This window comes from Parambassis ranga, chromosome 15, assembly GCF_900634625.1.
Source record: "Parambassis ranga chromosome 15, fParRan2.1, whole genome shotgun sequence".
NCBI classification, from domain to species: Eukaryota; Metazoa; Chordata; class Actinopteri; family Ambassidae; genus Parambassis; species Parambassis ranga.
The window spans coordinates 8,784,685-8,800,268 of record NC_041035.1 but is presented as its reverse complement, the minus strand read 5'-3'; the positions used below and the strand labels follow the sequence as shown (position 1 = coordinate 8,800,268).

Sequence of the window (15,584 nt, the reverse complement as noted above, 5' to 3'; positions counted from 1 at the left end):
GTAAAAAGCCACATTTCAGTGTGACTCTGCCTGATAATTAGCCATGGTGTTATTTTACTGTGTTGAGTTTTAATAAATACCACAAATAACTACATCAGCTTAAGAATAGTTATCTATCCATGCAGCTAAACAGATTCAATACAAGCAAAAAGGTGAACTTGTCCAGTAGCATTGCCTGCCCCGAAATACCCACATGGCTGCTGTGTTACAGAAACACACACACACACAGCTACTGAAACAGATCTGTCATTAAACGATCATGCCCACTGAAAGCTGTTGCCTGCCGATACTTCCTCATTCAAAGCCACATGCACTGTCACCACTGGCTAAATACTTAGCCAGTGATTAGTGTTTTAAAACACATTCAGAGAGCTATAACAGTGGCAGGTTTTTGTGGCTTTAGTAGGACATAAAAGGCTGACACTGATATTTATTAGAAGTAGTCTAGATGACAAAAAGCTACTGCAAAAGAAGAGCAATTTCACTTCACTGCACTCACATAAAGTAACAATTAATAAACCTGGTATCGCAAACGTCACAGAGCAAAAGCCAAGCTAATCGATAGATATTGATCTGTGAACATAAATATACAATGTACACTTTTACTGCATCATGCTACATCATTCTGACCATGGACGTTTTAATTTAATGGTTGTTTACGAAGGCGTTTCAAGCCACAACAGGGAGAAGCAGACTGGTCTGAGTTTAAATTAGGAAATTAGACAAAGCCGTCACCTCTGACTCACTAATAACAGTGCAGCTTCACTGATAATGATTCATGTCAAGGAATTTTAAGTACGTTGTCCAGTTGGTGGTATTTACACCAGTCAAAGATAACAGCCTGAAGATTTGAAGAATTTCTCTACAAAAAGTTTAAAAACTACACGACTAAATGATACAACAAAAACTTTGATGCATTTCACAGGTCTTTATGGTGTACTGTCCCTTTAACCTTGACAACCTCAGGGTTGTCTGTTACAGTTGAACTTTTTGAGTAAAGTAAAAAATACATTTAAATGGAGAGTTCTGTGACTACAAAACAATCTTGGTATCAAGGCATTGCTGAATCTTTACCGGAGTTTAGGGTGAAATATAGTATCTGGCATAAAATGACCCATTTTGTTGACATTATCAGTTTCATTCTTGGCAACTAATTGTGTCTCCCTTACAAAAACATGGGAATCCCTATGAGCAGACTCTTAAGGAACATCAAACCTGTCATGTGTTTGTTAAGCAGAACTGTCTCACAAACAAACCTCCTCCTTTTTTTTTTTTTTTATAGATGCAGACGGAGTCAGAGCTACAAACATACGGTGAAAACAAGCTAGCAGACTCCATGCTTTGTTTCCTGCTCAAACATTCCTATCCAAGCCACACTTTTTCACACAGTGATAGAACCAAATATAGGCATCAATGATGTTTACCAAGTGCTCTGGTGCTTGGAAGCACATCCTTTAATCCACAGGTTTCAGGTTTAAGCATTGGCCTTCACCAAACCGACTATAAGCTATGGGCCTTATCAATGTCAATACATTTTTTTTTATTTATTTCCCTTTTTTAAATATTTTTGTCACGTTTATGTCAAACAGCTGAACAATTATCACCCTTTAAATTTGTTTTTAAAAGGACATTAGTGCACATTAATCAGCTAAGGAATGTTTGTGACAGTCCTGGCAGGCAAGTTAGCTGTGAGCTGGCGGCCTGTTAAAGATATTTTGCCAGACCTATCTGTCTGGACCATGGCAAGATACCGAACCTAAATTAGAAGCAAATGAGATTAGCTGCAGCATAGAGAGAAACAAAATAAACAACACAGACACAAAAAAAGAAATGTATGTGTTTAGAATGTTCTTTTCCAATTAATTGCAGCAATTTGTTCAGAAATACTGGAAATCCTATACATCACTATCCTTTAGGATTGTTGTAATTACAACAAAGAGCCTGGAGGTTAACCAAACATCATCTCATTCTATTAAAGCATTTAATGAATCCTCTGTCTGCCAAAAGCCTCTCCCTCACACTGCAGTTAAATTAAATTCCACAACAGACTGACTGCTGCACAAACAACTACAGAAGTGAGGGCATAGACGCTTTCCTTGCATAACCCGCCCGATGTACATACTATAAAAAGTGGTGGTGCAAATCAGCCAGGTGAGGATGATGCAATGCCTCTAAAGTCATCAAGCATGAAAATCACTTCTGTGGTATTTACCAGACCTTGTTCTTATGAATCCAATAAGATGTTACACTGTGCTCCTGCATGGATCTTTACCAGCCTCACCTGATGCCATTTGTTCTTAATGGACTGCTGCATGGTTTCTCGGATTTTGCAATATGTAAATGCTTGATTTTGGTAAAAACGTGTTAAATCGGATTGCATTTGTGGAAGACAATAGAAAATGTGTCACTTGATGTGACTGGTCGGTTGTAATTCACAAACTGTCTCCCAGCTTGGAACTCCCTGCTCCCTGCAAAGGGCCTTGATGTAGTGAGGGGGAGACACACCAGCTATAATAACACCTACATCAACAGACTACATAGAAACGAGCACCCCAGTTCCTTCATAACCTTCATAACTGCAACTTGTTTTCCGTGATGTTAAAAAGCGAATAACAGCAGTGAGAAGTGTTCATATAAATCTTGTTGTTGTTGTCGCTTGCACAACCTGAGCGCTTTAGCCACAGTGTTTCTGCGGGCAGGCATCTGTCAGTCTCTGTCTAAGCTAAATTTTAATGATTTTAAACAAATAATACTATTAACTGAGCCTCCTTGGTTCCCCCTGCTTCCATCTATGTTCCCCTACAGGTAACAAATCACTGCACCTTGAAATATTGACACCAAGTCCCTACGAAGCGGCTAAACGCCTGGTTAGCATCTTGATGCTATCGGGTTAACCACATCCGTTGTCGGACAGCTAGTAGCTAAACGTCTATTATCGGATACGACTCAAAATCAATTCTACTCTATTCAGCGCAATGTTTAGGCGACGACCACAGCCTAAGTCTTGTAAACAAGCAAGTCTGCCTTCTATCTGAACATACGTTGCAACAAATAACACTGAAAGGAAGAAATTCCGATTTCTACAAGACGTAAAAACAGCTTTAACGTATGCGCCAGACAACATTGTTACGGCCACCGTTTACGTTAGCTATGATTGTTTATCATTATCTGAGCACTGGGACGTTTTTACTAAGAAAAAACATTTTTTATTGCATTACCCGTGCGGATATACTGTCACAAAGACAATCTTCAATACAATAACAGCCATTAAACACCAGTAAAGTGCAGCCTTAGCTGCGTGTCCGACATTGGAATTACAGCACCAGCAGACGTAGAAGTAACTACTGTAGCAGCAACATCAAAACAAACACAAGCTCGACACGCTATGATACAAACAACTCGATGATGTCACACGTTTAGTTTTCTGACATTTGACACAGCTGGAAAGAAACATTATAAACCAGATATTGTCTACGACTCTGTGTCCGAAAATGGAACTCGAAGGCTGGTTCCGACTGCAGTTTTACCTTGTACACATCTCCGTATGTGCCGCTTCCTATCCTCTGGATCAGCTCGAAATCCTCCTGCGGATTCCGCCGGGACAGGTCGACACTGGAGTTCATCATTTCCACTGCCGATTACGGCGCCAGTAGCGCACGGTTGGCGAACTCCGACAATGTATGAAAACAGATATTTTAAGAAAAACATACGGCGTCAGAAAATCCCAGCCCGATTCCACTGTACCTCCAACATGGCTTCCACTGCGCAATGGGCATGCGCAATGGACATTATGGCGTGCCCTTTCCATCGTGTCAAGGGAGAAGGAGCTGTTGAAAATAATGAATTTGCGAATGCATTCACAAGCCAGGTACAGTAAATACACAACACCGGACACAAAACTTGAACTTAAAGTGAACTGTCAATGTATTTGCACAGTCAACAGCAACGTATTTATTTATTTAAAAAAGTCAGTCTAACAATAAAACAAAAACAATATTGTTTTTTAATTACTGAATTCATACAATATAAATAAAACCATGTTTTCGGATCTCGTTTTCACTCAAAACAGGAAGTTTATATCTATAAGTGAAAGGAAATGAATGAAAACACTGAGCTCTATGTGGCCTTTTCTGGCCCTTCCAACTGGGCTAAGTAGGGCTAAACATTGGCAGATGGCAATGCAACCAATGTCGTCTGTGTTGCAGGCAGCACAAAAGTATCATTAGTGAAAAACCATTACATCCAACAATGCTAATCACAAATACCATGCATGTAGTCATGACCAAAACCCAATATTGTCCACTGTTCTGTCACCTTGATGTCAAAAAATCACTTTCCCTTATTGTTACGAATTTACTTGAATAGCAGATACTGTATGTTTCATCAGATGGGTAAAATGTGCTTTATCACAATTTATTCCATGATTAAGCATTTTCTTTTGTTGGACTGTTTTTAAATATTTACATCCTCAAAGGAAGTTAAACTAAAGGGTTGGGGGGTGGCACGTCCTTGAGGAGTTGAACACCCTGTTTGAAGGATTGCAAAAGGTAAAGTGTGACATCTCATCAAAGTGTCTGTTTGACATATTTATGGAGAAGTCCATCTATGGCTCCTAAGCTGACTCTGAGAGTTGTTTGGTGCCTCAGTGAGAACAAATGTGACGGCAGACTGTGCTGAGGTCCCATTTCCCAGCTCGATGAGGATTTGATTCCTGGGTGAATTTGAAAAATCTGCTGATTTGACTGAGATTCAGAAGGAGATGAGTGTTTGTGTATCCCAGTTTGAGGCTTTGTTTCCTGTGTGGATGTTGGCCCTGTGTCTTTTTGTATCAGAATTTTTTTCAGGAGACAAGATAACTGAGGGCTCAGGAGGAGAACAAGGGTACCACCGGCACAGAGAACTCTAGACACACAAAAATCAGATGAGTTAGTTGTACATTTAAACAAAGGGCTCCACAACTGACTGATGGTACATGGAAATACAAAAAAGTCACATTTTCTGTTTCACTGAACAATTAGAAAAGAAACGAGTGAAAAAAGGGGAACAAAGGAGAACAAACCTCTCCATCTCAGTGAGGATGAGCAGCAGATTGGCAGCCATGTTTATTTTAGTACTGAACTTCCTGCCAAACGGCAGGTCACAGATCACAGCATCTACACTGGCACTGGGCAGAGGCAACACTGCACACACACACACAAATCAAACAAGCCAAGGGGTAATTTAATACATGACAGCAGGCTCCACACCTCCTACACCTCCCATCCAAAACAAGCAGTGAAAGTTAACAGTTCAATTTGTATATTGAACGTATGTACAGTATAGAGGGATTTATTATTTATTATATTTTATTTATCACAGGGCAGATTTTGTGTGAGATCTGTATTTTGCTGAATCATAAATGGATTATTCAAATGTTACTGTGCATCTCCTTTACAATCATGCTAAGTTAATGGCAGCATAACGGTTATATTATTCCTGAGGTAATGTTGTGCATGTTTCTTACCCACAGATGATGCTTTCAGCAGCTGTATCCTGTTTCCCAGATCTGCATATGCCACATTTTCACTGGCTCTCTGCAGCTGTCCATCATCATTGTCCATTCCCAGGAAACAAGCTGCCTGAAGATCCAAGTGACAGTGGTCCAACACATCATTACATATGCAAAACAAACAACTGACCAACACATGCATAAAATGAGCTGACTTGTGTGTTCTGACCGTGTGTTCCTGTGCTGCTTCTATTAAGATGGTTCCCACACCACACATGGGGTCGAGTACACGGAAGCCTGGCTGGTAAAGAGATTTTATATGTAGCACATACAGGTGGTTACCCTCATAAACACTGACAATGCCTTCTGATTTTCATACATTCATGAACAACAACAACATTTGCATATAGAAGTTAAACTGTAAACAAATAATACAGCAGCTTTGGGCGTTAACACCTGTATCTGAGCCAGTGAAGCCATGGCCCAGGCTATTGTAGACCTCAGTCCTGTGGTTTTAATATAGCTCCGACTAGCCAGAGGTAATCTGAGCAAAAGAAAAATGAAAAAATAAATAGAGCTCCAACCCACCAATACTGTACATATTAAGGAGAAAAGCACTTGTAAAAATGCATTGAGGGATTAGCACAAATTTAAAAAATATACTAGAAAACAGTGAATAATAACCTGCTCAGTGGAATCCCTAGAAGGCAGTGATCATCACTCAAATAGACATTTATCTGCAGGAAAGAACAAACAACTATATTTGAAATGACAGAGAAGGGAAAGGGAGCTGGAAATTTTCTGCCAAAACCCATTATCCAAATAGTTTGTGTTTGCTTTCAAAATATTTACAGTTAAACACACCAAGTGTAAATACACAATAACTATTGCAACCATTAAGATATTTACCTCCAGCTGGGGATTCTTAAGCTCTGCCCTCCAGCCCAGCCATTTGCTCAGACCTACTCCAATCACTTTGTTTACCTCCTATTTTAGACATAATATGCAAACATACATTATTCCTCCTGAACATAATTTCACCTATTAATGTAAATATGTTTTTTTATATAAAGCATTGATATCTGTTTCTGTGTGTTAGGGAGTATTCTATGAAATATATAGCCCTTACCAAACCTTTTTTCAGTACCTGTGTGCTGAGGCAACGGGACAAAGATCCAGTACATTTGCAGCTAATCCTAAAAGACACTGCGCCAAAGGAGGACATCTCTTTGCAAGTTGCGAGTAGGTCCGTATCTCTTTCTTCAGTGGTATTCTCTTCATATGAATGCAAACATGATAAGAAAAATAAAGGCGTTAGAAAAACATAAAATGTGTTAGCGATTTAAATTAATATTATACAAGTATTAAAAAGTGATTCATCCCATTACCACATTTCACATTTTCTACAGCAAAGTTCTTTCCAGTGTCATCAAGCATCCGGCTGCTGGTTTTTATGTTGTGTTCAAGTCGTGTTGTTGAATGATCACTAACTGATCCTCTGCCATTGACGTCTGTTTCATTTTTTCTACAGCCCATAAACCCAATATCCATTGCCCCCTCCTTATGTTCCTCTCTCTTCCTTTCTTTGGATGTCTTCCCTTTTTCCACATTCTTGTCATTATTAGATTCCACTGCGGCACTCTTCCTCTTCTCTTCCGCTTCCTCATCATCCCTCTTTCTCTTCTTTCCAAGTGTCCATGATCCATTTTGTTTGTCACTTTTCAGCTTCTCATTGCCAATGTCCTGCTGCCTCTGCTCTCCTGTACACTTTCTAGACTCTGCAAGGCACGTCTCCCCCGCTTCTGTCTGTTCTACACACTCTGTCCCCTCCGCCCTCTTACTTATCACTCCCAGAGCAGTGCTTGGTGTTTTGGCAGTAGTTCTGGTGCTCGCTAGCTCCCCCTGCAGGCGGCTCCACGTCATTACAGCACTTGTCCACTGATTCCTGTCATCCAACAATTTGGACTGCAGTATAGAGGCTGCCTTTGCTGTAAGGGAACACAATACAAAAGTCAGTGCAAAATGTTACACAAAGCATTCTATTTTATTCGTACTATGGTAAGTCTTGTGGTTTTGTAAATGTGTTTCTGTGTCAGACTGGTACCTGTCTTAATGTGGACAGAAACTCGCAAAGGAGAGTCTTGTTTCAACAGCAGGAAGACTCTCTCTGCTGCCTTTAGCTCACAGACACTCTTGATCCCTGCAGAAGTGCTGAACAACACTTTACCAGGCATCTGACACACCTGGACACAAAATACAGTCTCACATTTAAGGGCTGTCTTGTCCTAAATATAATTAAACAACTATCTAACTTGTTGACCTGTACCAGGTTTACAGTTAATTTTTGAGACTAAGCTAGAAAATGTCCTTCTTCATAATGCCTAAGCTGCATTGTAATGGTTTCAAACTTTTACCTGTCTTTTTTGTTGGAATTTCAATTTTTATGTTTATCTCTAATCCCCGTGTTTAATTTCAAATCCGTGTCTTTTTAATAATCTAAACCACTTCACAGAATTACCCAGTGTATGAATTGTGCCATGCAAATAAAGCTGCCTCGACGTTCTTCGCAAAATAAGTAATAAAGCGAGTCTTAAAACTTAAGAAACATCCAAAATAATGATAATAACCACATAATGACAACTAGCCATGAGCTGAGATACCAAATCATGTACAGAAGTAGGTTAAACTGACAGTCAAGCTTTCATATTTAAGTCAACACATGGTATAAGTCATATTTAAAATCATTAATATCTGTCTTTCATATTCTTTGAAACATAATGCATGTGCAGTTTAGAACAGCCGCTGGGATAAACATTTTTCTCAGTCTTACTGGCATGCATGTGGCTAACACTCACGTCTTCAGCTGCTAGCTTCCTCTTCACTTCTTCGATTAAAAAAGTCTCCATACCGTTACCGGCAGTGCAGTAATAGCGAACTGTGCTCGTTTCACTTGTAGGGTTAGACATTATGCTGTAATAAAGTTTTTAGCGTACACAAAATATCTTTGCGTGTAAAAAGTTAAATCTTCTACTGCTTGTCAATGAAAGCCGCCATATTTTTGTGTTTGTTTACACCGGAAGCGGAAGTGCGTCCTGACACATTGGAGGTCTTGGCCAGCAGGGGTCACTGTTATACAGTGGAAAAACAGTGATCAGGTAAATAGACATTTTGCATAATGTACCAGAGAGTGTGTAATAATGTTTGTGCCCATATGTGATACAGCTTCACAGGGGCTATGCAGACAACACTGTGTGATTATTTTATGGATGGAAACCAATGTTCCTGCAATCTGCATATTCACGTACACTCACACATTGCATATTTAGATGGACACACTACATGCACCTCTGCTGCAGTAGATTACCTGGAGGCAATCTGAGCAGGTGTTCCTCCAAACCTCAGAGGAAAACAAATAAAACTTGCTGCAGAGTTTTCTCTCTACTTCCTCCTCTTTAACCTTCATCCCTTGGAAACAGAGAGATCCTCCCTCCGAACATGTCTCAACACCTACCTACTTTAAATCCCTTTCTTATCTCTGCCTCTCCTTCTGCCTTGTCACATTCTCCCTTTTAATCAATCCCTGACATTTTAATGACCCTAAACACATTTAATCCTTTATTCAATTAACAATGTTCTCAGGCTATAAAGCTCTCAGATGTTGACAGGCTGGTGTGGCCTGCCACTGTGTACTGTGCACTCATAACAATGTGAAGAATTATGATAAGTACAAATGTTTACATAACAGCCAGTACTGCTGTTAGGCTACTGGAGATTGATGTATTATTGCTTCAGGGGATTGGGCTGATTCCAGATATATTAATAAGCATGATTTTGATTCTTGTACAAGAACAAGAGCAAATTTATATAAAGGTTAGGAGAATAAATGTTTAATTCTCAATCTCTTGGCTGACAGTGCTATTGTCAGAGCAACTCATGGATAAGAAATATGTCTGCATTACTCAGACTTAAAGTCATTAAAATCCACACTTTGGCAGTGAGGACATTATTTATTTCTTCTGATATTTAAAGGTTTTATGTTGTCAAAAATACTAAAAATGAATGGGTCATCCAGCATCTGGCAACTATTGTGTTTCAATATGGATGATGATTACAGGAGCTTGAGTCTGTGACAGATTTAATTAAATGTAAAGTTGGATTTATGAGGCTTTTATAAGGCTTAACAAGACACATTTCAGCCCCACTTTACCATATGACACCTAAAAGTTTCACCTGTGACTACTTTAATCAGCCCATATTGCTGGATGTAGCCGTGTAGAAAGGACACATTAATACATCTTTCAACAGCTGCCATTTGCAATAATTAGTCCCGCTGCTGCTAAGTGAACACAACAGCTTCACAAAATGGATGCAGACTGGCAAACCACTCATGGCATGATGTATGGTCATGCATTAAACTCGCTTTTATTCTCCTCCATACCCCATAAATGACTAGATTGAGAGAGGGAGAGAGGTGGATGAAAGCAGAAAGAGGGACATAAAGCAGAGGATGAATGAGAAGAGAGAGGAAGATGAGGGGAAGAAACTGAGGGGATAAGCATGATATGCATAACTGAGGGAACGGAAACAGCAGCTCTATACTGCAGTATATCATCACAAACTAATTAGTGCAGCCTTGGATGTGTGTGTGTGTGTGTACACTGCAGGAAATGAGAACAGTTGCTAACATTGTAAACAATGCAGCAAACTTCTGCATATATAATAGTAAAAAAGCAGAATCTCAAACACAATCACAACCTTAACATTTGTCAAATGATGGCGGCGAGTTTTGTTTTTACAAATATAAAAAGAGTCAAGGCAGCGTTATGGCCAGAAATTCTATAATTTACTTTAGACAGAGCCTCACCGTGTTTGTTTTATGAAAGTCTTGGTTGCAGACCGTCCAGTGGAGAAGATCAGAAGATGAAGCAGTGGAAAGTGGGTTACATCTTCACAAACCAAAGGGTGAACCAAGCCTGATCAGTCAAGCCAACGCCTGAATGTCAGAGGTCTGCGACCTGAAGGACCTGCTTACTAATTGAAAATCAAAGTTGCATTATCTCATAAAATTACACATGCAGCATGTGTTGATTAATATTCAGTGAGGTTTCAAGAGGGCTGTCATTTAAAAGGCCAGACTATTCATGCATGTGTGTGTGGTGGCTGCCTGAAGTCCATCTGTCATTTTCTTCTGACTCTGCATCACCTTTACTTCGTCTCTTTCTTTTAGTTTTGCTTCACTTTCTCTTACATATCTTATTTTTTTCTGTCTTGCCCTCTTTCCAGTGTTTTTCTTTTATCTTCATTCCTTAGATGGAAATGAGACCTTTAAAAGAAAACACCCAACACACAATACACAGGAAGTGAGGGGTACTAAATTTTCACCACTATATGTGTGCTTGCATGCCTTTGAAGCATGAAGTGTGTAAAAAAAGGGCCAAGCATCCTTGGAGAGAGAAGGACACACACACACATGCATGCACTGCAGTGGCTGAGTTCAAGTTCAGCGGGTAAACACAGCAACAAACTGACAAAAGCTATTAAAATCAACAATAGCAGGAGAAATGGGGAAGAGCGAGAGGCCAACTGGAAAGACAGGAATACGTGTGAAGAGGAGAGGAAATAGATGCTGAAAAGTAGATGTGTGTGGGTCTGTGTGTGCTTTGTGTTGTGCCTGCTGCATGATTTAGAGGTTCACTGTTGTGCTGCAACACAAGCAAGCACCCAAAGTGACCATTATAAAATGTAATTTTATTTACTGACACCCATCTATGGAATGATACAATGTTCAGATGTTAATGAAACTTAAATTGTGCAGTGAAATTTCCATATTTTTGCTACTGAACATGCCAAAGTGTGCAGTGTTGTGCATTTAACTCTTTCCTAAAATCTGTGATCTCAGCAGTTTCGCAAACCTGTCTTTCACTGTGTTTATGTGTATTTGGCCCTTTAAGTCCTTTTACCATCTGCTTTTGTGTGGCACTTAATGAAAAAGCTTAATCGTGTCGGACAGCTTGTGGCTACTACATATGCTGCTTGTGCAAAATGACATTACACAACTAAACACACAGCCTGTGAACCACCTGAATGTCCATGCTGGCCAGATGTTCAGCCCACAGCTCTGTGTGGTTCGTGCAGCTGTAATTTTGGCAAAACTCTGAGGCCCTGAAGCGTGACAGTGCACAAGTCCTTGTCCCACTTAACAAAGAACATCACTCACACTACATCAAATCCCAAATCCCCTTGCCCCATATTATATCAAGTGAAAAAAGTCAACATCACACCACCACCAAGGCCACTGTTCCATTTAGCTAAATAAAAAAGCTGAAAGCCCTTGGCCTATTTTTTCAATGTTTAACCGCCATAAAGAGTTTGTAGCTATTACTTTATTCCCAAGGACCTCTGGCTTGTTCCAGGAAGTCTCCCGGCACAAGGAGGATTAGTTTAATTTCACTATGATGCTTTCACTTTCAGATAACGCTGTATAAAAAATAACTATTCTCAGAGGCCTTAACCCTCCATGCGCCACAGGACAACACAAACCTTCTGACACTGAGATCACAGGCTGGGGTTACTGAGTTGCACTTACAGGTCGCTGCTGGCAGGGGGCGGTGTAGGTTTGCTGCTAAGCTACATTGGGTTGCTGTGTTGTCTTGGTTCATGTCGTTAACTGCAGCAGCAGCAAGGGGAGAGACGAAGGAGAGAAAACAGGCCGGCGGACCAAAACAAGTCACTGCAGGTAAAGAGAGAGAGAGAGAGAGAGAGAGAGAGAGAGAGAGAGAGAAGGTGACAGAAATGCTGCTGAGATGTTAGTGTTGAAATGTTATGATGCTTAAATACATACAATAGCTACATTGTTTGTCTTGGTTTTGTAGACTGAACAGTCAACAACCCTCCATAATGTAGGCTTACTTCTTTAATTTTATACAAACATAAATAATTTTATTTATATTATTACATTTTCTGTGTTCTTCTTTAGAATCTTGAATTTAAGCAGATTTGCCCCCACACAAATCATATCAGATCATCATGGGCCAGCTGTTCTCATCAGAAGAAGAAGTTTCTCAAATGAAGGATGCAGCTGGTTCCCTCCTCTATGACGCCATGCTGGAAGGTGGTGCTGTGCCTGACCTGAGAGTCGTCCACCCTCTCCTCCTGGCTAATCAAAATGAGAACGTTGTCTCCCAGGCTGGCCTCCAGGAACAACTGCAACAGGTTAATAAAAACATTAACATGATGTGACATGATGTTTGGGAACTAAACATTTCTTTAAACTGGGCACATGATCTGCTTGACCTTTAAACCTATTCACATCTAAAAGTGCAGCTGGAGATGAAGGGGTTAAGGTGCTGTTGCCTTGAAAAGAGTAAAGAAAGATTGTAGCATTAAAATTGGGTCTTGCCAGAGATAGCAGGAGGTTACAATGAGAGAACTGACCATTTTATTATATTGAGACACCAGCACACTGTTGTCTGTTATATATATATATATATATATATATATATATATATGGACTGTTTTTTTCTCTTCCTTCAGCTGCAGAGCGACATTGGGAACAGGGCGCCCACCTACCTCAGGGATCTGATCGGCCGCCTGTCATCATTCTCTGATGAGCCACGCCTGGCCGGCCTTGTGGGATTAGTAGTTACTATGGTGATGGATATGGTTTACACGTCATCCAGACAGCCATCAGGTGTGAAAGGGAAGTCAGCAGGGTCATCATCATCCCAGGTAACAGCAGACAGGAAGAGCCATATACTGTAAACATGTGTGTGTTAACATAAGTCAAGTCAAATCTAGCAGGATATTTTCAAAGCTGTTTCATTACTCTATAAAAAAGACTCCTAAAACACACATAATACATTTTTTACCTTCCAGAATAAATATATATCTTCTTTAGGACAATTTCAGGCCTAAATATACAGGGTCATTTAAAACTTTCACCCCCTGCAGAGAGTCTGGGAGCTGCAGGAGGTGATGGAGGAGTACCTGAAACGCTGCAGAATAAGCCTAAATGACAAAAGCAGGTTGATCCAGGACTCCCTCAGACTTGAGGCTCAACTTAGCCTCACCCTCACCCAGCTAAAGACCTGTCTGCTGGCTGACTGTGATTCCAGGTAAAGAAGAAGAAGATAAGTAAAAGTACAGTAGGCCTGGTTTTGTTTTAATGCTGTTTGCGTCTCCAGGTCACTGAGACACTGGGCCAGCGGAGCAGCTTTTCACACACAGATGTTGATCCACCTGGCTGCTCTTGAGGGCAAAGCTGAGCCTCTGTCAGCAAGGGCAGCACTGAACCAGTACCAGGAAGACCTCGCACAGATCATACCTGTGTACAGGTGAAACCATAGACTTACATGTTCCACACATATGAACATCCAGGTGTATACAGACATGTGAAATATACCAGAGCCCCTATACAACATTGATTTAAAAAAACCTATTAACAAGAACTGACAGAATGTACAGCCACACCGAGCCTGCTTGTGTGCTAATCCAATGAGAGAGTTATTTAATTTTAATTTTCTGTCCTTACATCCCAAATTTTTCTTCTATCCTGTCACATCCTGCATTTTTACATTCTAGGCGTTATAAGTCTAACACTATCTGTGTCGTGAAATGTCGAGGGAGTCTTCTGGCAACGTCTGACCCCTCTGGAGAAGTGCTGGAAGAAGGCGCCATGACTGGACTCACTGTGACTGACAGGGAGACGGGGAAGAGTGTGACCGTCCCCCTATCCAGCATGGAGGCGGAGACAGGTATACTGTGCTGAACAGTAAAACTACATAAACCAGTCCTGCTGTAAATAAAAACTGTACTCAAATGACTTTTTCAGGAAGTAGGAGACTCAACCTGGACCTGATCACATCAGATCAGTACACTCAGGTATATCTGGACCACCTGTTCTCTAATAAGGGGCCTGTGGAAAAGCTGAAGAACTACTTCTCTAAAGCTAATGAGCGTCTGAAGACATTAAGAACTGAATGTACAATAAAGACCAGGGAGAGAAATGAAGGAGTGCATCTTACCGAACAGGCAGAAGGAACAAATGAAGAACAAAGAGCAGACAAGGGCAGGAGGAGTGAAGAGACGGAGACATGCAATGAAAGGGAGGAAAGTTTAAAACTGAGCATTGTAGAGACACAGCCAGAGGAGAGCACCAATCATAGTCCAACAAGTGCGTAAATGTAAAAAACACTGAAGCTGGGTCAAGATGTCACTGAAGACAAAAACAAAGAGCTGCACTCAGGAAGGTTAACTGTGTTGTTTGAAGCTTTCAGAGACCTCAAAGAAAAAAAAACAACACTGGCCAAACATGAAGTTTGGTTATTGATTATGAAAGTGAAACCAAAAAATACTTTGACTACTAAATTATGCAGCTGCGATTTTCCCCTTAATATACTATGCAGGTTAAATATGTTGACAAATCTGGCAAAATGACATTTCACACACGTCATAGTGGTCATATAGTGCCTTAACTTTGAATGTGATGGTGCCAATTAAGAAACATGTTCACCACGTTCAACCTTGTGTTTAATGCAGCCTACAGCAGAGATTAAAAAAAAAGTCTAAGTCTAAGTTTGGACACAGCAGACACTGTGTTCTTGAAGGAACAAAGAAAAAGCTCACCGCATTTATTTTGCAATAGAGCACTGCAGAAAGCAGTCCATAGCAGCAGTAACTCCATCACTTAAAAACAGTGACCACTGAGCTATCGCTTCGTCTTGGTGAAAATGTGTTTGCCTTATCAGGTGAACAGGGCAGGTGTTGGATGAGTTTAAATCCCATCTCTGGAAGGCAGCCATCACCACCGTGACAGCACAGACTTGCAATTTTCAGTTACATGAAACAGAAACACCACAAACACTATTGACATCAAACTTCCTGCACAATCACTGAAAGAACTGAAGTGTGTGTACATGTAACAGGAGCTGCAGAACTACTGTTTGTACCTCATATTTGAGGATTTGAGGCTCTATGAGGTCGTAGCTTTGCAAGCAAACACATTTCTATGGTTACTGTGTGACAGATGTTTTCATGTTTAATGTCTGCTTAAGTATATACTATACCTTGTATTAATTAAACATATTTATCATATTTA

At 40.3% G+C, this 15,584-nt stretch overlaps 3 protein-coding genes across 16 annotated transcripts in view; 1 reads left to right on the top strand and 2 right to left on the bottom strand.

Moving 5' to 3' along the window:
• Window positions 1-3,754, bottom strand: part of LOC114447816 (mitogen-activated protein kinase kinase kinase kinase 3-like) — a 29,335-nt gene extending 25,581 nt beyond the window's left edge. For 12 of the 13 annotated variants that reach the window (XM_028424289.1, XM_028424290.1, XM_028424297.1 and 9 more), the window contains exon 1: window positions 3,528-3,754. In XM_028424289.1, coding sequence (XP_028280090.1) covers window positions 3,528-3,626 — 99 coding nt within the window. In that variant the 5' untranslated portion in view covers window positions 3,627-3,754. The remainder of the gene's footprint in view (window positions 1-3,527) is intronic. The other variant, XM_028424291.1, reaches the window with a different exon arrangement.
• A 182-nt stretch (window positions 3,755-3,936) lies between these two features.
• On the bottom strand, window positions 3,937-8,549 carry thumpd2 (THUMP domain containing 2). Of its 2 annotated transcripts, XM_028423469.1 has the most exons (11): window positions 8,344-8,549; window positions 7,593-7,731; window positions 6,877-7,476; window positions 6,636-6,763; window positions 6,398-6,475; window positions 6,173-6,225; window positions 5,945-6,032; window positions 5,718-5,789; window positions 5,504-5,618; window positions 5,060-5,180; window positions 3,937-4,902 (listed from the first exon to the last, which is right to left on the bottom strand). In XM_028423469.1, exons 1-11 carry the CDS (start codon window positions 8,452-8,454, stop codon window positions 4,566-4,568), a joined length of 1,842 nt encoding a protein of 613 aa, XP_028279270.1. In that variant the 5' UTR covers window positions 8,455-8,549; the 3' UTR covers window positions 3,937-4,565. The 2 variants fall into 2 exon arrangements, with proteins under 2 accessions (XP_028279270.1, XP_028279271.1); XM_028423470.1 differs by lacking the exon at window positions 7,593-7,731 and having other exon boundaries at window positions 8,344-8,453.
• A 3,597-nt stretch (window positions 8,550-12,146) lies between these two features.
• LOC114447343 (uncharacterized) lies at window positions 12,147-15,584 on the top strand. The gene is made up of 7 exons (XM_028423562.1): window positions 12,147-12,224; window positions 12,465-12,700; window positions 13,022-13,216; window positions 13,439-13,602; window positions 13,672-13,821; window positions 14,069-14,241; window positions 14,319-15,584. The coding sequence occupies exons 2-7, from the start codon at window positions 12,515-12,517 to the stop codon at window positions 14,666-14,668; spliced, it is 1,218 nt and encodes a 405-aa protein (XP_028279363.1). The 5' UTR covers window positions 12,147-12,224; window positions 12,465-12,514; the 3' UTR covers window positions 14,669-15,584.